General features: G+C 36.8%; 1 protein-coding gene across 1 annotated transcript; it reads left to right on the top strand.

The window, feature by feature from the left end:
• Positions 1–327: 327 nt before the first annotated feature.
• On the top strand, positions 328–21,985 carry LOC121420726. Its single transcript, XM_041615379.1, has 8 exons — positions 328–1,375; positions 1,811–1,948; positions 3,320–3,664; positions 8,023–8,270; positions 10,834–10,965; positions 14,582–14,774; positions 15,513–15,582; positions 21,438–21,985. Exons 1-8 carry the CDS (start codon positions 487–489, stop codon positions 21,730–21,732), a joined length of 2,310 nt encoding a protein of 769 aa, XP_041471313.1. The 5' UTR covers positions 328–486; the 3' UTR covers positions 21,733–21,985.
• The last annotated feature ends 705 nt before the right edge of the window (positions 21,986–22,690 follow it).

Below are 22,690 nucleotides of genomic sequence, written 5' to 3'. Positions count from 1 at the left end.
GTTTGCTAAATGATGTCCATGCCTAATAAAACAGACGGCTGGAATGGAAATTAAATCTAATTGTGTCGCAGGGTTGTTACATATATGAACTTAGTAACTCGTTTCAGTGTATTATATTTAGTACCCTGTCTACCCTTCTGTGGGTTGATATCAATACCATAAACTAACGCGTTAGTGGAATTATTAATTGTATTACTTATTCATTAAATCCTAGCTCAAATGAGTGTTCCTGATAAATACTATGTTATGAATTTCTTTTCAGCCAAGTTCTCTGTTATAAGATATGAAGAGGAAGTACGTGGGTCTGTGTCTTGGAGTATCGGTGGCGATGAAACTTGTTTAGAATTTGAACACATATTTCCACTTGGTTTAAAAGAAGTTATCTCTGCATTGGTTCCATTGTGCCAAGCAGTGCAACATATTACCATTGACTGTCATGAGTTAGATTTGTATATTCCTGCACATGACACAAGACCTTTCATTCCAATGAGATCAGTCCTCACCGTTTGCATTAGCTACAGGTACTCCGGATCCCCGGATACACCAATCCTATCGATTCTCAGTGATTGTTTTCCAAATGCAAAGAGTCTTGAGCTATCTGGCGACAGTAGAGATTTCACACACACTCGGAAATACCATTCCGACCCCCCACTGTCTTCCTGGAGACAGGTAAAATTAGACTTGCGGAACGGACACCCAAGAGACTTCGTCACTCTGGAGACCATCTTCCTCTCCCTTTCTTCTGCCTGTCAAAACATAGAATCACTCTTCATCAAAAGCCGTAAAGCTTTCCAATGGGGCAAGTCAAGCACAACCATCAAAGCATGTAAACTACCTTTTCTGACTGATATCCATCTTGAAACTCGGCGTGAAGAGCACTATACACTTCAACTGATAAAATACTTGCTATATGACGTGAATCCTGGTTTGAAGTTTGTCAAAGTAGAAAGTGTACAGCTAGGAAACGTAGTATTGGAGAGTGTTGAATGGTCCCGAACATCTTCAGATTGTGGGTTGCAAATTAAAGGAGCATCAGCGGCTGTACCCATAACTGAGTTGATTGATCTTACAACTAGTGACCTTAAAGAGGTTACCGTCTTAACACTTGTCAGTTGCGAGATTGATTTTTGTCAGTCTGAAAGTAAGTCCCTGCAAAGCCCGAAGGAAGTTGGTACACTGCGGGAAATCAGGTTCGTTGGTTCAGAAAACCCACTTTCCGAATCTGACAGGAACAAGCTTTCGGAGTTGTATCCTAATGTCAAAGTGACTGAAAACCAGGAGAGCCAGGAATCATCTGAAGAATCTCAGGAGGGTGCAGGGATACCATCCAAGTTGGACAAAGCCTCCTCTCAATCACTCAAGACATCTGCCATAGGTGGGTTGATATTGACTGTTCTTCATCATGATTACCAGAGAAATAGTGATTTATTCAAATTTACCTTCATGGAGATCATTAATATTTACAAGGTTTCATAATATGTATAGAAAAGAGTTAAATCTTACAATAGGCATAATGGGGTTATTGGGAATTTACTTCTGCAGACATGGAATTTTTTGCAAGAATTTCCTCATGCAAAATAAGCATGTTTATTGAGATAGGCTAAATTATCTCCCGTGCACAATCTGATATTTCCTCATATATACTATGATTCCGATGTTTCGTTAATATCTTCCCTTGTCTAAATAAATGATTTATTATTGAAAGACAGGTAGATATAATGATCTATTACGGGCACCTAACCCATATCGGAAATATTCAAAATTTTAAAGAAAGTAATATTCCTTTAAACTACCATTTTTTGATATACAGATGAACTTGTTGAGGAAAAGGTCGAATTTCATGAAGATGCAGGCTCAAAGAACCCTGAAGGTGGAGAAGAAGAAACCTCATGGCAAGAAAAAGAAGAGGAATTTGACGTCAACCAAGGAAGCCTGCCCAATGAATCAGGTTCTGTAGGAGTAGAGTAAACAAGAAAGAATTTTCTTGTGGTACACAACAAGGATTTGTTTGATATTGAAACGTGCTTTGTAGTTTGCATGTTTTTTAGGATTTCTGTCTGGACGAACATAATTTTGTAATGTTTACAGCACGAAAGATAAGGAGGGAAGATAGTAGATAACTGGAATATTTCCTTGTAATGTTAGCATGTTACTCCACTTTAGCGGGTTTTTAAAATAATTTGATTTAAAAAAAGTACACTGCACCTATGGGGAAATGGATGTTAAAAAAAATGCCAAAGTTGGAAAAAATCTTGTTCAAATACATGTAATACAGTGTGTATCAAAATAGTTTAAACTTAGAAAAAATCCTGGAAAACTATACATTTGTAATATCCTGAAGATTTTTTCTACATTTTACCATTGGTACAGATCCATTTAAGCAAAAAACGATATAACTGTCTAGAAATATTTCCACTTGAGTGAGCAACACTTACTTTTGAAAAGTTAGTGAAAAATAATTTGCGCAGAACTTTGAACTAGTTATGGGAATAAAAGTACACCTCAATCATGAAGAACACATTGAATTTAGCTAGTAGAATTGGTTTGAAGATATCTTTTACCTTTTTAACTTGTTTCCTTGCCCAAAAAAATTCGAAGGGTGCATTGTGCCCCATTCCACTCTCCCACACACCGAAGCCATCGTGGCGATATTTGCCTTACCCTGAGCTGTGATTTACATGAAATGGCTTAGGCTTCATTTTCATTTTGTTAATCATTGTCAAGCTTGAAAAAAGGTGTGGAGAAGCAAGTATTGAATTAAAAATGAAATGCAAACCCACTTTAAATGATAGAAACTTAGTGAAAAAATGCTGGAGATGTCTGATATAAACTTTTGATCAGATTTAGTTATGTCCTCAGATACAGTTGTCAGAAAGGGGTAAACGTTGTGAAATGCTTGAATGTATAAAGTGCAAGGGAAATATATGAGAAATGTTTCGCAGGGTAAATTTGATTTCGCCGTTTCCCCTTGAAACAGCGTGAAAACGAGCATTTTTGCCCAAACAGAATTCTGCGAGCTTTACAAATATGGACAGTGCTCACTCAAGTGTAACATGTCAAAACTTTAACTTTTATTGGATAAATGAGACCCAAACCTAAGATTATGTGTGAAAAAATTACCCACGTGTTGTATATTTTTGAATTCCCAGGGCTTTTTCAAAGTGTAAACCTTTTTTTTGATATGCACTGTATATTCCTCTTATCATTGACATTGGATATTTCAGAATGTCCCCCAGTGTTTAGCGACAAATATTATAATTTTGAAAGTAAAAGTTTTGCAAGAAAGAAGTGCAATATAAATATTTTTAATGATTTTCAGTACCTGATGAAGGAGATGTCAAAACAACCAAAGAGTGCTGCAAAAGATTTGGAGCTGATGGTGGCAAACTGCAACTAGAGTCCTTTGGGATTGAACTTGAGATACCTCCTGGTGCAATCGACAGCAAAGAGCCACAGGAAATCTCTCTTCATGTTCTGACCGATACTCCTAATCTGGGTGACACCAAAGACGAGATGTCAGTCTGCTTTGGTGTCCAGTGCTTAGCTCCTGATGACTTAGTTCTTAAGTTACCGGTGACTTACACAATACCTCATTGCGCTGTTGCAATACGGTACTCCGGTTTAAAGGCAGTCTTGTACTCAGGAGAGGGGGAATACTCACCTCGTAAGAACTTTAACGTGCACGGCATACCTTATTGTTTTATATGTGTTTTATGGAGGGTTAAAACCTGTCACCCAGATGTTCAGATAATTACCTACATCTTTCGGAAAACTTTTCACATGACGAGTTCTTGTCTGATCTGCATCCTCTAAAAGGGACAAAACATGATCTTAGCACTCGTCATGTCGACATCCTTTATGGGAGATGGTAACATGCTATGATCTTATGTCTTATCATGTGTACATCATTGAAAACGGATGATCAGGTGACCAGATATCGGATCTTGAGATACCCCCTGGTGCAATTGACATGTCTACATCTTTTAAAACAGACGATCAGATGCCGTCATTTTTTTGAGGAGATAGAAAATTTGCCAAGTTAATGGATCGAAGATGTTCTCATCCGATCATGCGAACCTCTTCTTCTATTATGACTGGCGACCCCCATTTAGATAACTGGCGAACCCCTACTACCATTATGACTGGCGAACCCCTTCTACCATTATGACTGGCGAACCCCTTCTTCTATTATGACTGGCGACCCTCGTCCATTATTATGACTGGCGAACCCTTTCTACTATTATGATTAGCGACCCTCATCCACTATTATGACTGGCGAACCCCTCCTACTACATGTATTATGACTAGCGACCTTCATCTACCATTATGACTGGCGAACCTTTTCTGGTATTATGACTGGCGACCCTCATCCATTATTATGACTGGCGAACCCTTTCTACTATTATGACTGGCGACCCTCATCCATTATTATGACTGGGGAACCCTTTCTGCGATTGTGAATAGCGACCCTCATCCACTACTCCAAAGCGTACAAAATGCTGCTGCTCGCCTGCTAACTGGTACAAAGAAATATGACCACATCACCCCTATTCTCACAGATTTGCATTGTCTACCAGTTAAGTACAGGATTGAATTCAAAATCCTCCTTCTTACTATCAAGGCTGTGCATTGTGTACCTCCAGGATACGTGACTTCCCTTATAGAACAACGCCGTAAACGTCCTGGCTTGCGCTCGTCTAGTACTGGCATCACTCTTCATGTACCCATCACACACCTAAGGGGATTTGGAGACCGTGCCTTTTCTTCTATTGATGCACGCCTATGGAACTCCCTTCCTTTTTCACTTCGTGAATTGGACAGCTAGAACTCTTTAAACAGTCTCTCAAAACTCACTTATTTCGGCAGATGTGTAGTGATTAACCTATTGGATGAGCCTGCGCCTTTGAATGTTTTTAACAGATAAATGGCGCAATATAAATGCTGTGGATCATCATCATCATTATGACTGGCGAACCCCTACTAATATTATGACTGGTGACCCTCATCCACTATTATGACTAGCGACCCCCATCTACCATTATGACTTGCGAACCCCTACTAATATTATGACTGGCGACCCTCATCCACTATTATGACTAGCGACCCTCATCTACCATTATGACTGGCGAACCCCTACTAATATTCTGACTGGCGACCCTCATCCACTATTATGACTGGTGACCCTTATGATCAACGAACCCTTTTCCTCCTTATGACTGGCGATCCTCTTCCTTGGTAATGACTAGCGACCCTCTTGCTTGATTATGAATGGCGACCCCCATCGTTGATTATGCCAAGCGACCTCTATGAACAAAGCCCCTTATGAATAGCGACCCTTATGACTATTATGACTAGCGGTCCTTATAACTAGCGGGTATTATGACCAGTGGTTCTTATGACTGGCGGGTGGACCCCGATCAGACGACAAGATATCGGATCTTGAGATACCCCTGGTGCAATTGACAAGTCCACATCTTTTAAAAGAGACGATCAGATGCCATCACTTTAGTTATCGTTTTCAATTTTATTGAGGAGATAATAACATGCGAAGTTAATGGATCGAAGATTTTCTCATCTGATCATCTCTTCTCCCCCAGTATGTAGACATGACGAGTTGCAAGGTCATGGCATGTGACCATATCTTCTGCAGGATGTAGACACGAATGGATACAAGATCATGTCATACGATCATCTCTCCCGCTGTATGTTGACAAGACGAGATCCAAGATCATGTCATGGGATGGTGTAGACATGATGAGATGATTGTCCGAATATCTGGGTGGCACTTTCTAGCTTCCATATACACTGTGGAGCGTTGTGGCCCAGTGGATTATCTTCGGACTTTGAAACACAGGGTCGTGGGTTCGAATCCCAGCCATGGCGTAATTTCCTTCGGCAAGAAACTGATACACAGTGTGCTGCACTCAACCCAGGTGAGGTAAATGGGTACCGTAGGAAGTAATTCCTTAAAAAGCTGTGTGCGCTATGAACGCCTAGCGCCTTGAGCACCTAATAAGGTGGATATGTGCGCAATATGAATACCCTATATTATTATTAAATAAACAGTTACAGTACTTCATTCGAGAAAGACAAAAAATATCAGTATCGACTGTGACCATATTGAGTGACGCGTAAATTTAATTTCTTGAAGGGCTGGAAATATTTATACCTAAATAATAGAGTATAGTTCACAGGTTACAAATAGCAAAATTATTGAGTTTTAAAGTTTAGCATTATTTGGTGAAAATATCATGAATCATGAATTTGAGGTCACATCCCCACTTTCCATTTTATCATATTATTACGTGAAATTATAATTGTTTCATTTTTTCATACATGTGTGAATAATGTATCTCCTCTATAATGAAGTAAGTTGCAGCAATGAATATCTAATGCACTAAATCAGTTGTCAATCCAAATTGTTCATTTCTTGGTAGAACAAATTTGAATAAACCTAATTTCATATGATAATACAAAAAAGAAAAACTGGGGATAAGACATTATCAATTTGCTCGTTAAATATTCATGAAGACATGTCTACAACTGTTTCTCTGGAATAATGCAAATATTTTGATCAAATTTTCAGTGGGTTGTTTGAATGCTTTTTCTTTATCTGTTAATATCATATCATTTTCAGCCCGGAGCATCCCTTTAACTTAGACAGAAAGTTCACCCTAACAAGGTAGTCTTAATACAATCGAAAATAGAGATTAATTTTGATAAACGTTTAGTAAAAATCCTTCAAAGAATAAGAGAATTATTAATGTTTAGAACGTTAGCTTTATGACGTCGTATGCAAGCAGTTTCCCCATTGGTCATGTACCAGTAATATAAATCACATAGCTCATGAATTAAATGAGAATGAATAGGCCTACACATATTTAAAGAGAAAGGTGATGAATAAATATATTTTTCATTGAGAGGGAGGTATGAAATGTATCTGATGAAGTAGCCACCGCAAAAAATAGAAAACAAAATATTTTTTTGTTAGAAAACGGCGCTTTGGGGAATCTGTATCCCACGACATATATGGAGGAGCTGTTCGTCTGTGACGTCACAAAAAGGAAAGGTTTTATGCCTTTGACGGATTTTCATCAAACCCACACCATTTTTCAATCAACAATGATTTTTTCTGCTTTTACCAAAACCAACTTACTTACTATCAGGATGACCTTACCCTTTAAGCGATTTCTTGTCCTTAATTTGCTTTCGCAAATATTATTTTCTTTCATCGTATGAAGAGTTTGTTCCAAAAGGAGCTAAGTCTACATGTGGTGTTTTTCAATCTCTAAATCAAGGTTTTTTTTTTAATTAACCACTTGCCCTAAGCCACTGTTTTTTTTTTATATATAGTACTACAATCTGAGATTAATTAAATCATGATTTCAAAAATCTACCAGTCATTATCAATTTTGAAAAAAAAATTGTAATTTTATTTTTCATGGATTTAGCTCCTTTTGGAATAAAACCTCAGTAAATTGCCAATTTAAACATGTTTGATATTGACAACTGAACACGAAATGCATATATATGGGTAAGCGGAGTACATTTCACGTATTTTGTGATGTTTATTCACTGAAAATTACAAAATTAAAACAAAATTGATATTTTTTCTCTTTTCTAAGGACGGTGAATTTTAAATATGTAATTTGAAAAGAAGCTAAATTAAAAAATATTCATGAAAATTATAAAAATCTGTTATCTTCATCAAAATTTGCTTTGATGGTGTGAACTTGTATCCACAATATGTACCTACAATTTTGAATGCATAACTTAATGTAAAATAGGAAATATAACCAATTTTAAATGACCTTACAGTGGACTAAGCTCCTTTTGGAACAAAACTCAAATTTGCAATCATTTTTACCAACCTTTCCTTTTTTTCAAAAGTGATATGTTGCATTTGATTCCAAGGTCTAAGATATTATATTTCAGAAAATCAATTTTGGAAGTGGATTTAGCACATTTTGGAATAAAGCTCTACATAATATTTCTTAAACATTTCATTATTTTCCAATGCAGATGCAGTTTTTACAGAACGGAAAGTACTCTCAAGGTCTGGAATACCCAGTTGTAACATTATGAAGGACGTGCTCGAACTCAAGATGGATCATTTTTCGTGGGCGAAGATTAAGATCGGGATTAAGAGCTTCTTCTTCCGCGGAAAGAAGATGGGCTGTTGGCCATTTAAACAGATGAACCTGCCCCTAGCCAAGACACCCGTCATCTTACATGTACACCTTTATGACGATGTGAAAGGGAACAAAAAGGTTCATCATTTTCACCTTCTTCTTTACTGTCTTCAATTCTCTATAACAAACCAGTTTAGGTCTGATGAATGAAGACCTCCGTGTACTTATGTCTTTTTATGCATTTTATTTCATAAAGATTGCAAAAGAAAGGCAAATCCAAACTCTTGATTAATTTCCTGATATAAAATGCCATTACACATTACAGGATGGTTCCAGGGGGACGGGGGGTTGGTTGGTGCAGGGATCATTTTTAGGTAAGGCTTCTCTCTTTGTCGGAGACATTTAACTTTTTCTTTCTTTCTTGGCTCCGTGTAAAGTTTGTGTACACCACAATCCTCAGATCCAAATCTGGACCTGCCTTTGCACAAAACCGTTTTAAGTTTGATTTACTTAATAATATTAAATGTAAATAAGTTATTTTAATGGGTCGTTTTCATGGTAGATCTGGCAAAAATAGGTGTGAAAGCGTCAGTTCTTTCTGGGTGGGTTAATAACAAAAGCAGTGGCGGACCGTGACCCGGAGGAGACAAAGCATGGGGGCACAGCATTGTTCACAGAAAATGCAGTGCCCCCCCCCCAATGCTTTGTCTCGTCCAGGTCACGGTCCGCTACTGAAAAGTGTGAAAATCAATATTAAGTAATTATTCGTCAGATAAGTTAGTTCGAAGAGTACTTGAAAAAAAAATTACGCGTGGCGTGAGTAATGTACGTCCGTTGCATCACAAATTGTCACTCTACCACATATTGTCACCCAGCGACAATTTGTGCAAAACCTGACATCACAAAATGTCACCCGTGCATAAATTGTCGCCTCGCGACAATGTGTGCTGCACGTGCCGGTCTCAATTTTTTTAATCATATTGTGTCAATTTGTGTCGGCAAAAGTTACCTAGAAGCACATATTGTCGCCCATTGCACAAGTTGTCTTCGACCACCAGTCTGGTGTGTAATGTATGTGCGGGTGTATGTCGCTGTTTGTGGTAAAGCTGTGTGCGTTCTGTTAGCGGTGAGTGTTTTGTTGTTGTATGTGTGTGCGGGTGTGTGTGTGTGTATGTGCGTATATCATTATTATTTATTTATTTATTCTATTAATTAAATCATTAATTATTACTATTTTTTACTTTTATTTATTTATTTTTGAAATTTATTTTTTATTTTTTTTTAATTTATTTTATTTATTTATTATTATTATTTTTTTTTTTTTGGGGGGGTTACATGTATATCCACTCGGTCTAGCAGTAGCACTTGGTTAAACTCTGTGATCGTCTAATACCATATGAGCTAAACCCATTTGCTCTAGCAACAGTTTGGTCTAACTTCCACTTTAATAGTCTACTGTATAGGACTTGGTCGAATTCTTCTTTGGTCTCATGACCACTCGGTATAATTGCCGAATCGTCGAATAGCCAAATGGTCTAATCGCCTTTTCGTCTAAATCCCAAATAAATATTTCCAATCTGTCACTGATAGGAATTGACCAAGTGGTGTTACACTAATTACATATTAGACCAAATGTAAAGGACCTCATGGAAGAACAGTGGTATTTTATTAACACCGCTGAAATGGGCCCTCCCCCATGTGATCTGTAGGTAATGTTAAATTGAGCATGTATATATTTTATTTTTCATATGGAAATCAATAAAAATAACAAACAGACCAAATGGAAATTAGACAGAATGGTAAATAGGCAAAATGACAAATAGATCAAAAGGGAAACTGGTTGTAGACGAAAAGGAATTTGACCATGACTTTGTGTAGGATGGGGCTAAACGGCCGTTGGTCAAATAGGGTTTAGACCAACTGGCAATTTACCTTTGGGGGATGCTAATATAGAGAACAAAACTGATTTCTGGGACATATGAAAGGTCGTGGGGCCTAGAAGACGTCTCTGCGACATGTTTCAAAATTGTCTCAAAACCGTTTAAAAGTAGTCCAAAATCCGTCTCAAACGCGAGATACCACCATCAGTTTCACTCAGTGTTGTTAACACACATACACACACCCAGAGAAACATACTCAATTTCCTACGAACTCTGCATGAGCTATTTTGTATGTTTTTTGTGTGTGTGTTCATAGAAACAAGCAAGTTAAGTGTCAAGTGAAATGGGGCGACAATTTGTGGGGTCCCCACCTCCTCAAATTGTCGCCTAAATTAGCCGGAAATTCGTGTGAAGGGGTGACAGTTTGTGGTGTAAGTTTTGCACAAATTTTCCTCGGGTGATTATTCAACATTTCGCCTTTGTCAGCTACATGTTCATAGGTTATTGAAATATAAGCTTTATTATCATATTTGGATTACCTTGTTATTGGGATAATTTATGCCTTAATTGAAGTAATTGATATCCTAACCGTATGTTTCTTTGACTTTTTTAAAATACAGAACACGTAAAAATGAACCTTTTCACTCCTAAATTTTCAAATTACTTTTAATGTGTTACAAATCATTGCCATGAGTTTGTATGCACAAAACCTGATCAAGTGAAATACGGTATCTTTATTCACGTCATATCAGTGATACATATATTTTATCTAATACTGTTTTTAATCGGGTATTGTCCTGTTTTGTTTTCCTTCGTAACAGGTAGTGAGAGAGGATGAAGAGGAAATGAAATTTACTCCTGCTCATATCGAACAAAATGTCTTCATCAAGAAGGTAGCAGTTGATCTTGAAATGGGATGCTATGTCGAGAAGAAGAAAATCGGAGATATTGCTGTAAGTTCAGTTATGGGATATTAGACAGTGAGTGACAGCGAATTGAATCGAGAAATAGTTGAATAGTTTTGATTGGGATGGGCCATTTCTTGTAAAGCCTGAATAGTATCTTTTTTTTCTGTACCATTTTCTTAAATTTCAATTAATGTTCAATGTCAGATTGTCGAGTTGTGCCCAACTCAAGTTTCTGTTCACAGAATAAATTTAGCAATTTTATATTTCAGTTTTATCAGTTTTCAGGACGTAGCTATAGCTCTTTAAGTATAAAAATCACTATTTTCCTTAATTTTTCTGAAGCAAATATTCATCCTCTGTAAATTAAAAATCTAATTTTGTGTTTGGTTTTCATATAGTATTATATAACTATATCAGATTGTTTCGTCATTAATTTATACATTTGCACTGGTAAACACACCCTCCTACCTAAGTATTGAAAGTATTTTGTGAGATGTGAAGACGAGCGGGGAAAAAATACTGTTTTCATGCACTAGTTTGACCAGAAAACGAATAATATCATCAAACGTAATGTTAATGGTAATAGTAACGATGGTGATAATAATTTTATGTTTATATTGTATGATAGAAATTATCATTACATTCTGAAAACCTCTCTACCTTGAAATCATGGGGGGGGGGGTTGATTCAACACCATTTCCCATCCCCCGTCGTCTTCTATTTCTTCCCGAAAAATTGTGTGCGTGTACGTGTTATACTACTACGGAAAGCACTGTTTTTTATCGCTCGCTAAGTTCTCTTGCAAAATTTGGAAAATACTTTTGTCAGAATATGGTAACACTGCAGGGTATACCTCCCGATGGTAGGTCTCTCTATTTCTAGGTTTGCGATCAACGTTCTGAAACGACGTTTGAAAACGCTGATTTTTTTTTTTCTCTCTGCAATGGAAGCATGAAACCACTTTTTCAGGCCAGAATCACCTTTTTCATATGTGATTAGTCAAAAATGCGATTGCGTCTATGCTCACTCCTAATTAAAACGACGTTTCAGAACGCCGATCGTAAACTTACAAAAAGGTTCGTTTCAAAACTTTGTTTAACCAGAATCAGGTTTCTGGGAAGTATAAACAGAACCACGATCGTAAATGTGTTAAAATGACGTCATTTGGTAAGTTCTTCCGGCAAGATTAGATCCAAGGGCAAATACAGTCCCATGATTTTAACAGTTGCCTCTCAACTCCCTAATAACCAATTTTCATTTGCATGTGCGATGAATGCTGAGGGATTAAATGACAACGGCACATGAGTTATGATGAGGAGACATCGCTGAGCCAGAAGTCACAGTTGCATAGAACAAATTAATGTCTTGTTATTTGCTTATGTATACTTACATACTTTACTTTGTCTTACTGAAAATTTTATTGCTTTATCAAGTAGTTCTATGAAATTACTAAAAGATTAGACATTTTTCGAAGTTGAAAATAATAGTCGACCAAAACAATACTCGGAAAGGAGACTTTCGAAAAGGGTGCGCCCAATTTGACCTCGCTTTCCTGCTCAATGAAAATTAAGATGGCGATTTCGTATATTTAAGTATATATATATATATATATATATATATATACAGCACTCACAGAACTATAGAGATCGGCGTTCTGAAACGACTTTTTAAAACCCTGATTATGTCTCCGCAATAGAAACAGGTTACACTCCGTAATTCCGAAAAACGTAAATTGCCTTAACTTCACTGTTCGTTAATCCGAAAACGAAAAGAATTCTTTATACGGAGATTTGTGGCTTATTCCGAAGGATCGTTAATCCGAAAACAAAATAGGGTTGGTTTTTCAGAATGCTTGTAAAATTCGAAAGTGAAAAACGGTTCGTTAATCCAAAGGTTCGTTAATCAGAAAATGAAATAATCTGCTGCGAATCCAGGAAAACAAGAGGGGCAAGCGTGATGGAGGGGGGGGGGGGCACCGTTGCGGTTCAATTGTTACGAGGATGAGGATGCAGGAATGGCAGAACGTATTTTTGTTTGGAGGCAAAGCCGATGAGGGCACTTTTATGTCAAAACAGGCATTTTGGTGCAAACGGAAATTTTCCCCATTATATCATCTGGGTGAAGGCGTATGTTTTGTAATAATTAAGTTGACCAAAGTTTTTTTTATATGTAAGATATGTATTTAGGCTTTAAATATTTTTCGCGAAAGAGCGTAGAAAGCGAGCGGTTTGGTAAAAATGTTCAAATCTGAAGTTATAAAACTCGAATTTTGGTTAATTATGGAGCAAGATGTTCAAAGGGAATCTTTGCGAGATGTTGCAAGCGCGAATATTGCAAATTCAAGCTTTTGGACATTCCAATGAAAAAAAAAGAAATTTAAGCATCCCGAGCAGTTTTGTAACAATAAACAAGATTTGTGTCCAACCAAAGAATCAGCGCGAGCGCGAAGCGCCAGCTGAAATTGTAAATACACTAACCCAAAAAGGAACCTGTTACGGACTGCATTTAGTGACTCGTGAATATAGTTTATATATTTCAACAATCAAATAATGCGAGCTCGATGCACGAGATGAAAATGTGTGATATTCTAACCTGGAAACTGGACATTCTAAGCATATTCATAAAAATAAACACGTTAAGTACCGTACTAAATAATAACTGATGCGAGTGCGAATCGCTAGCCAACAATTTTTTGTTTCTAACTTAAAATATATTATGCTGTACTTCTAAAAGGGTATTTCATTTCGAAAAAAGGCATTTTTTTCTTATGGGGAATTTTTGAGGGAGGGGGAAGTGCCGCTTCATCCTGTTTCCGCCGCCCCTGTAGGAATTCAAGGGGCTGATCAATCGTTACCAGGGGCGTTTAAGTACGCAGGATTTACTCAGAGGGAAGACCATAGGCTTCGGAGGCTAGTTCATAATGTTTTCTGTCATTGCCAGATCTGTAAATTTCGCTAGGGGGGTACTGCTGCATTTTGAAATTGTTTTGGCCAAGTTCAATATTTCTACTCAAAACCTTCATTAAATGTTTATCAATTACAACCCCACTAAAAATTCGCTCTGCCCGCAGGGGAGGGGGATCAAATTGCTTGTAACAGAATACATTGTGTAGGAGCGAACTTAAACAGGGACATTGACTAACCTTTTTGGCTAGGTTGGCGCAAAACAGCAACCAGCTTTCCTTAACTTCAAAACACACACAAATTTTCACGCAGATGATAATATCTCGGTGAAGATATCCGTCTGAACCAAAACGCCAATTTGACCTATAAGTGCCCTTTTCTGCCCTTGCCCCCCAAAACAAGAATACGTTCCGCCGTCCCTGCCTTTCCACCATCATAAGAAATGAACAGCAACGGTGTTTCTACGCCCCCCACGCTTTTCCTTCCTGATTTCCCGGCTTCGCCACTGATAGTTCTATTTTTCGGATTTATGAACCTTGCTTCATTTTCAGATTAATGAACCTTTGGAATAACGGCAAGCTTTGGTTTTCGGCAAGCGAATAACGAACCTACAGAATATTCGAACCTTCGGGATAACGAACCTTCGGAATAATGGCCGTAACCCAAGCATAGACCAAACCACATTTCTTTTGTGAATGCTTCTTAAATGCTAGACACAAAATCAATAATATCGGCAATGACAATACTGTACTCTCCAGGTCGTATCATTCGATAGACTAACAAGTGGAACCAGGATTTGTCAGCCATTTGAACTGGATTTCAGTAATCATCCAGACAATATTGCAGTATTACTTCAAGCAGGACAAACCAAGAAACTGGAGGTCGAATGTTTATTCCCATTAGACTTTCCCAGTCCTCAGAAAGCAGAAAAGGCTACGCAACATGATACAGGTAACCGCTACAAATATGAGCGAACATTCTTAATTTCCAAGCTCATTCTTTCCCCAAGATAATGATACAACCGTGTTAACAGTGATAAAAAAACATATCTTAATAATAATGTTAAAAGATCGAAAGTTTGTTTAAGTTAACGATTTTTTTTGGTAATCTTGGATGTTGGTAGGTTGATTTCCATCCGGAATGTAATGAGAATTTTCAAATAAATTTATTTCAGTTTTCAACTTGATCATGATCATGAGTACGATTTCACATTATTTGTATAAAATCGTCATGTACTAATTTTTACTTACAAACCATTGCTTTTCGACCTATTTAAATGTAATAAAGTAAATCATTGGTATAAAAGACCACTTTTGCATTCATTGTTTATTGTTAAGTGGTTTGCAAGGGAAACGTTATCACAATGATGAAACAAATGCAAAGATCAACAATCTATCATGTTTTTATTAGATATATATTCATGCCAAAATGTCTGTTTCATATTAATGATTGTTCTATTATTTGTTACGTACTGTACTTTGTATAAAAGCTTTTTTCTTCCCAGTCTTTTGTGTTGTGCTGTGCAGTTTTTGCCATATTTGCTTTCAGAGTTGTCACCTCCGTTATATCCTAACTTTTATAAATGTATTAATGTTTAACCTTTGGGGAAAAAGGTTGAATTAAATTGAACTACATGTATAATATAATGAAATAAAGGATGTCATAATTACATTTCGGTGCTTTTTTTAGGAGTAGAACAGAGTGCAACAAGTTTAAAGACCGTGCAGACATCAATTCAAAGAAGAGAGGGAACCTTAGGGTAAGTTACGATCATTTGATATACTTCTTATAATTTCATCATTGCTAATTGATTGCAGGGCATGTTGAGATATCAAAATCGAACCTCCCGTATAAAAATAATAATAATAACATGTCCATTTATATAGTGCAGTTACTATGTGCATATACTCAACTGCGCTTTGATACTTGGTATCATTATTATTACCCCGGCTCTAGCTGAGCCGCCATATTAATAGGCGCTCAAGAGTTCAAGCAATAAATCCGACCGATTACCCATTCACTTCACCTGGGTCGAGTGCAACACAATGTGGATAAATTTCTTGCCAAAGGAAATTACGCCATGGCAGGGATTGGAACCCACGAACCTCTGTTTCGAAGTCCGGAGACTGTCACTAATCCACTATAGGCCACAACGCTCCGCACTGTATAACAATGAAGGAGGGATGGGGATATTCTTTTCCATGCAAATTATTGCAAATGAAAATGAATGCAATTTAAGTAATTCATAGCTTTCGGAAGATCTTTAATTTCATTTATTACTCTCCTTTTTAGATGACAAGAATAGTTTTATTAAAACACGAGCAAAATCTGGAAAGTCAAGAAAAATGTGAATTATCAGGGTAAAAATGTGAACACACATTAAATAAGTTCACCAAGACAATAAATCTGATTTAAATAAAAGAAAGAAGAATCTCACAAGCATGACACAAAATAATCATTAGAAAGGGTGTAAAATAAGAAAGTTATGACATTTTAAAGTATTGCATAATTTCATAAAACATTTATGTACACCCACTGTTCGGTATGCAAATTAGGAAACTAATTACTTCACCCATTAACTCTTTGTTCTGTTTTTCATTATATGAAGTACGAAACATTGTAATTTTTTCTCAAGTTTTTATTCCTTCCTGAACATGTCCTATCACCATTGTTTTGATATCACGTGATTTAGTCAAGTTGGTCCTCATTGTGAAACTTGTTAAAAAAACATGAAATATTGTACAATTCAAACATTTAAAAAAAAGAAAGAGTGATTTTGGTGAAATAATCATGCCTGTTTTGATTTGCTCCATTGATTCAAATCAATATTTTGCTGGGGTAAAATTGTCTTTTAAAAAGTAAAAAAAAATCTGATTAGAGATCATTTGGGAGTTGAAAGGTCGTAATATAGTGGGGTATGGTGTGTCATCCCGTAGGACTAGCGTGCCAAAATTGATCTTTTGGTTGTTTTGGCTTCAATAGGGTCCCCTTAGACCAAAAACGATGGGGTTCAAATTTTCAGACCCTTCCCCTTTGTGGGGCGTCCTTTTTGGCGCCACATTGGCCTGTACAAAGCCCAATAGGATAATCCATTGTTTTCAACCTTACTTCTCACTTTTCCTCGCCAATTTTATTTTTAAGTTGTCTGAGGTGTACAAGAATTAATATTTGATGATGTTGTGATGTCAATATATTTTCACTTTTACCATACGGGGGGCCGATTTTGCGAAAAATGCCCCAAAATTGTAAAATATTACCCCAAAATATAATTTCCCCCTTTTTGGCACTAGAATTAGGACAAAAAGATTACAAAATAAAGTTTATATGTCTTGTTGTACAGTCCAATAACAGAGGAATACATCACATGTAATTTATATGATTATTCTTGGTAAATTAATGTAAAAGTCACCCCCATTTCAGGATTTTATGCAGTGAAAACCTAACTACAACACTAGAGGGCGCCATAACTTATCATGATGATTATTAGTGTGGTACGGTATATCATGACACAGCTCCTGCAGGATTTTTGTGCCGAAATTGTTTTTTTTTTATTATTCACTTGGGTCCAATCTATCAGGAAATGATAGGGTTCTAATTTTCCCCACCCTCACCTACTGCCTGAGGGGGTCACCTATATCAAGACCCACTAAAATCAGGAGTATTAGTAATTTTGCGCCCGGTTAAAAAATGAATTGTTTTATGGTATTTTATCATCCCTAGACAGTTAGAATGCCTATCTGAAGGCTTCAAGTTAGACGAGCATCCTACCAACCATATCCCCTACTCCCCCCCCCCCCCCCCCACTGACTGGCATACAACTTTCACCATTCGGCCACTCGTTCTAGAGTACAATTTACGATTAAAGTACTTCAATTCGAATTGTCAATTATATACTCGGCTAATTTCCAATTACTGATAGACAGAAAGGAACACATACAATATATTTTTAGCCCTCCCCCCCCACACACACGCACACATGCAAATAATCATTATTGAAATAACATGTGGTGTTTAGAGAACTTCCGAACTTACATTGTTTTTCAACAGTTTTTAGTACTAATTGATCTCAGGAATAATGTACTAAAAATCTACCAAAATCTGCATCAGGGAAAGTGGTTATTTTCAAGAGAGTATCCAAGATGGCCACCATTCACTTAAAATTAATGAATACGACTCACTCATTATCCATCCTAGAATCCTAATTAGTTTCATACTCCATGGTCTAGGAGTTAAAATAATTTGTTGACACAGGATAGAGTGAATTATGACCCTAGCTGGAAAATATAAGATGGCATCAAAAAAGGCTACCGTGTGCTAAAAATCCGCAATTTGGTTTTGATTCAATGATTTTAAGGGTGAAGTAGTAAATTGGAAAAAGTTACAAGGACAGTGAGTGGTCTGGTGGGTCCAAAAAACCATGATGGCTTCAAAAAAATTATTCTGAAATGGCTGCTAAACTTAAAGCAGACATAGCTGATTTCATATCGTCCATGGAAATGTGATTTCGATGTTTAATTTTAAACCACTGGTTTGGGTCAAGTAATATATAAGGATAAGTTACAAGGACAGTCAGTGGTCTGGTATGTCCAAAAATCAAAGATGAATTCCAAAAAATGATCTTAAAATGGCTGCTGATACTTAAAGCGGACATAGTTCATTTCATATCGGCCTGGGAGATATCAGGTGGGTGTTTCATAAAGCTGTTCGTAAGATTAGAACGACTTTAAGGACGACTGGTGATCCTTTCTTTTGGTAAATGGTATACACCATATAGGCGATGGTTTACCGCGTAAGAAAGGATAACCAGTCGTTCTTAAAGTCACTCTTAACTTACGAATAGCTTTATGAAACGGCCCCCAGTTTGGTGTCTAAACCAATGGTTTCAAGGGTCAAATAAGACATTTGGATAAGTAAATAAGAGCTGTCAGTGGTCTGGTATGTCAAGAAATGCGATATGGCCTCCAAAATGCAGGGTCTAAATTGACTGTGGTTCTTAAAAGCAGACATAGTTCATTAGAAATGCACATTTTGGATTTGATTTTGGTGTCTACACTAGAGTTTAAAGGATCAAGTACTGTTTCAAGTTGAAAGAACAGTCGGATGTCAAGTTTATCAAAAATCCAAGATTGCTTAAATGACTGCTATTACATGTACTTAAAAGTTGATATAGAACATTAAACATACACCTGGGGATATTATTTTGGTGTCTACACTAGTATTTCAAGAGTTGAAATTAAAAATATTTATTAAGGACTGGCTACAATGACTATGCAGTTATCCATTTTGCCTTAAAATCCAAGTTGGCTTTAAAAAATGGGTTCCAAAATGACAATTGTTACTTAAAAGTGGAGAAATTATTCAAACAATACAAACCTGTGAAAAATATTAAATGTATACACGTAAACATGTTAAATGTATGGGATAAGTTATCACACTGATTCATGAGTTTGTAATAGCACCCATTTGATGATTTTTTTTTAAATCTACCATGGATTTTAGACAAAATGGAAAACTAAATATCCTTGTTATTTGTTGAATGTATTATCTGACCATTTATACCACCATGTAGACATCCAAATTATTCCTCACATAAACTGTGACCATTATTAATGAGTTTTAGGAATCATTTTAGATGCCATTTTAAAAACTTTCATGGATTTTTAGGCAAAATGGACAAGTGCATATCTTTGTAACTAGTCGAAAGTATCACTATAATCATGAAACCATTGAGTGGACACCAAAATCATAATGTCCTTGGTGAATTTTAAATGAACTATGTCCATTTTTAAGTAACATCATTCACTTTAGACTCAGATTTCTTCACGCCATCTTGGATTTAACGACATATACCAATGACTGTCCTTGTTATGATAATATTAATAATATAGGTATATTTACCTAGGGAAGCCACTTCAGTACTAAAAACTGTTCTTCCAGCGTGCCTTGCCATTATTATTACCCCTGCCTTAGATGGGCTTCCTAAGCGCTCTAGCATTCAAGGAATTTCTTCGCGCATTCAGGGAATTTCTTCCTACCGGGTACCCATTTACCTCACCTGGGTTGAGTGCAGCACAATGTTGATGAATTTCTTGCACAATGAAAGTATGCCATGGCTGGGATTCGAACCCACGACCCTTTCAAAGTCAAAAGACCAATCCACTAGGCCATAACACCCGAACGGTTGTAACTAATTTTCAGACATTAGAAATCATGGTTTAGACTTCAAACCATATTCTTGATGGATATTACATGTCCACTTGTAAATAACAGTGGCTATTTTATTGTTTAACATACTCGACCAACGACTCTCCTTGTAACTTATTCTAACATGTCTAATGTATTATTAGACTCACTTTTCCATGGTAGTCACACACATTCATATTCCCGGATATTGAACAAACTGTATTGGTTTTTCAAGCAGCAACAGCAATTTCAAACCCCATTTTTGGAAGACATCTTGGATTTTTTAACATACCGGACCACCGACTGTCCCGGTATGTTGAGTCCAAGATGGCCTCCAAAAGTTAAATGAATAAAAAAAGGAAACGGTATTCTTGTCCCAATTTTGATCGTTGAAACCATGGTCTAGACACCAATACCATCTATCTCAGGTATATAAAATGTGCTATGTCCATTTAAAGTATCAACAGCCATTTTAAACTCCATTTTTGGAAGCAATCTTGGATTTCTGGGTCCTTGCAACTTTTCCCGATATACTTCTTCAGCCATAAAAATCTTTGAATAGAAACCAAATAAAGGTCATTTAAAAAAAAAAGAATCCAGGATTTTTTTATTTTAACCTAAGGCAGCTATTTCCCCCCCCCCCCCCCGGGGGGGGTAGAATCAAACAAATTAGATGCCCATACTATGAATCGGCATTGGAAATAATTGCTCTTGAAATGTGTCAGCTTTCAAATTTATTGATAAAATTACAGTGCCTAGAAATTGATTTTTTAGGGAAGTGCTTATCATAAGTTATGGCGCCCTCTAGTGTTGTAGTAAGGTTTTCACTGCCTAAAATCCTGAAATGGGGATGATTTTTACATCAATTGACCAAAAATGATGATATATATTACAGGTGATATATTCCTCTGTTGTTGGATTGTACAACAAGACATATAAACTTTATTTTGTAATCTTTTTGTCCTAATTCTAGTGCCAAAAAGGGGGAAATTATATCTTTGGGGTAATATTTTACAATTTTGGGGCATTTTTCGCAAAATCGGCCCCCCGTATGGTAAAAGTGAAAATATATTGACATCACAACATCATCAAATATTAATTCTTGTACACCTCAGACAACTTAAAAATAAAATTGGCGAGGAAAAGTGAGAAATAAGGTTAAAAACAATGGATTATCCTATTGGGCTTTGTACAGGCCAATATGGTGCCAAAAAGGACCCCCCACAAAGGGAAGGAGGGGTCTGAAAATTTGAACCCCATCGTTTTTGGCCTAAGGGGGCCCTATTAAAGCCAAAACAACCAAAAAATCAATTTTGGCACGCTAGTCCTACGGGAGCTCTGTCAGTGACATACCGTACCACACCAATAGAGGAAATCAGCAGAATTATAAGAATTTACACTCTGTAATAATTTATTAAATCAATAATCTAGGATCAATCCAACTAGAGAGAGGGACTTTGATGACATCTTGAAAACCATTGCAGATAAAGTTGGCACACGAAAAGAGATAGATGATCTGGGAAAGTCTCTTTGCTTTGGACCAGAGGATATCGGCCGTTTCGTTGAGGAGAACATGAAAGAGACAGGAGTGTCGTATATGGGAACTCTTTCAATGCTCCGTAAGTGGAGGAAGAAGCAAACAAAAAATACAGAGCTGAAAGCCTTGCAGACTGCTCTAAAAGAGGCTGGTCAAATCCATCTCGCTGCTGAACTATTTGGTGACTGACTTAATGGACCTCAGGATTTTTTTTGGTCTATGAACTATGTTCAAAGGAGGATTAAATAGAGGCAGTCAGTTGGCAGGTCCTCAAAAAGTAGCTTCTTTTATCCTAGTGATATTCATGATTAGAGGGTGTTTGCATTATTTTCATGCAACCGAAGTTGTTGTTTTATACTTAATTTCTGTTTGAGCCTAAATGATCTTAAAAGCTTTTAAGACGAGAAGCTTTAGTTTGATTTAGGTTTTATAAGAAGAGGTGTTTTTGATGGGTCAGCAGTCAGCTTTTCATAGGCGCAGTACATTTAGCAGCTTATAAAACAAGAATACTGCACTCTGATGGGTCATAGAGACCACACACCCATGCAAATCCGAACGTATTACACTCGGCATCTGCAAGATCACACACACGATATGGTTATCTCTTCCATTTAGCCGCACCTGTTGTTTTGAAAACATTCAGCCAATCAAAACTCTGGATTTTATGCTACTCAGAAATTCCAGAAATTTCCTCTCGTATCTTCATGGATTCAAGTTGGGTGCTGACCCATCTAAAAGATGCCACATACAGAGGATGAAAATTCCCTTTGAGGCATCTATTCAGGCCTGAGATTCACTTATCAAATGATTTTATTCCAAACAAACGACCAATATAAAAGAGTAACATTTACCCTTTCCTATGGTACAAGAATAATCAGTTTTATTTTAATAGAAAGGGGTTAAATTCTTTGAGATCTGAAGTCTCACAATTCACGAGATTGTGCAGGAATATCTTGCTCATTTGCTTACGAGCATATAGTCCAGGATAGAAGAGGCGTAACCTTGTTTTTTTATATATACAATATTTTTGGATGGTTTCTTGTCAATTCGAGGGTGCTGATTACGAATCTGAATGATGCCACTCGTGTAACCTTGAGCATTTTCCGCAAATTGGCAAAATCCAATATGGCCGCCAAAATATGCAAAT

This window comes from Lytechinus variegatus, chromosome 8, assembly GCF_018143015.1.
Source record: "Lytechinus variegatus isolate NC3 chromosome 8, Lvar_3.0, whole genome shotgun sequence".
Lineage (NCBI taxonomy): Eukaryota > Metazoa > Echinodermata > Echinoidea > Temnopleuroida > Toxopneustidae > Lytechinus > Lytechinus variegatus.
The sequence above is the reverse complement of the archived record's forward strand: the minus strand, read 5'-3'. Positions and strand labels throughout refer to the sequence as shown.

Excerpts from the sequence above, each read along its gene's own strand:
- LOC121420726 (XM_041615379.1), top strand. The coding sequence starts at position 487 with ATGAGATCAGTCCTCACCGTTTGCATTAGCTACAGGTACTCCGGATCC. Across the intron at positions 3,665-8,022 it reads AGAGGGGGAATACTCACCTC|ATGCAGTTTTTACAGAACGG; the intron begins GTAAGAACTTTA and ends TTTCCAATGCAG. Across the intron at positions 10,966-14,581 it reads AGAAAATCGGAGATATTGCT|GTCGTATCATTCGATAGACT; the intron begins GTAAGTTCAGTT and ends TGTACTCTCCAG.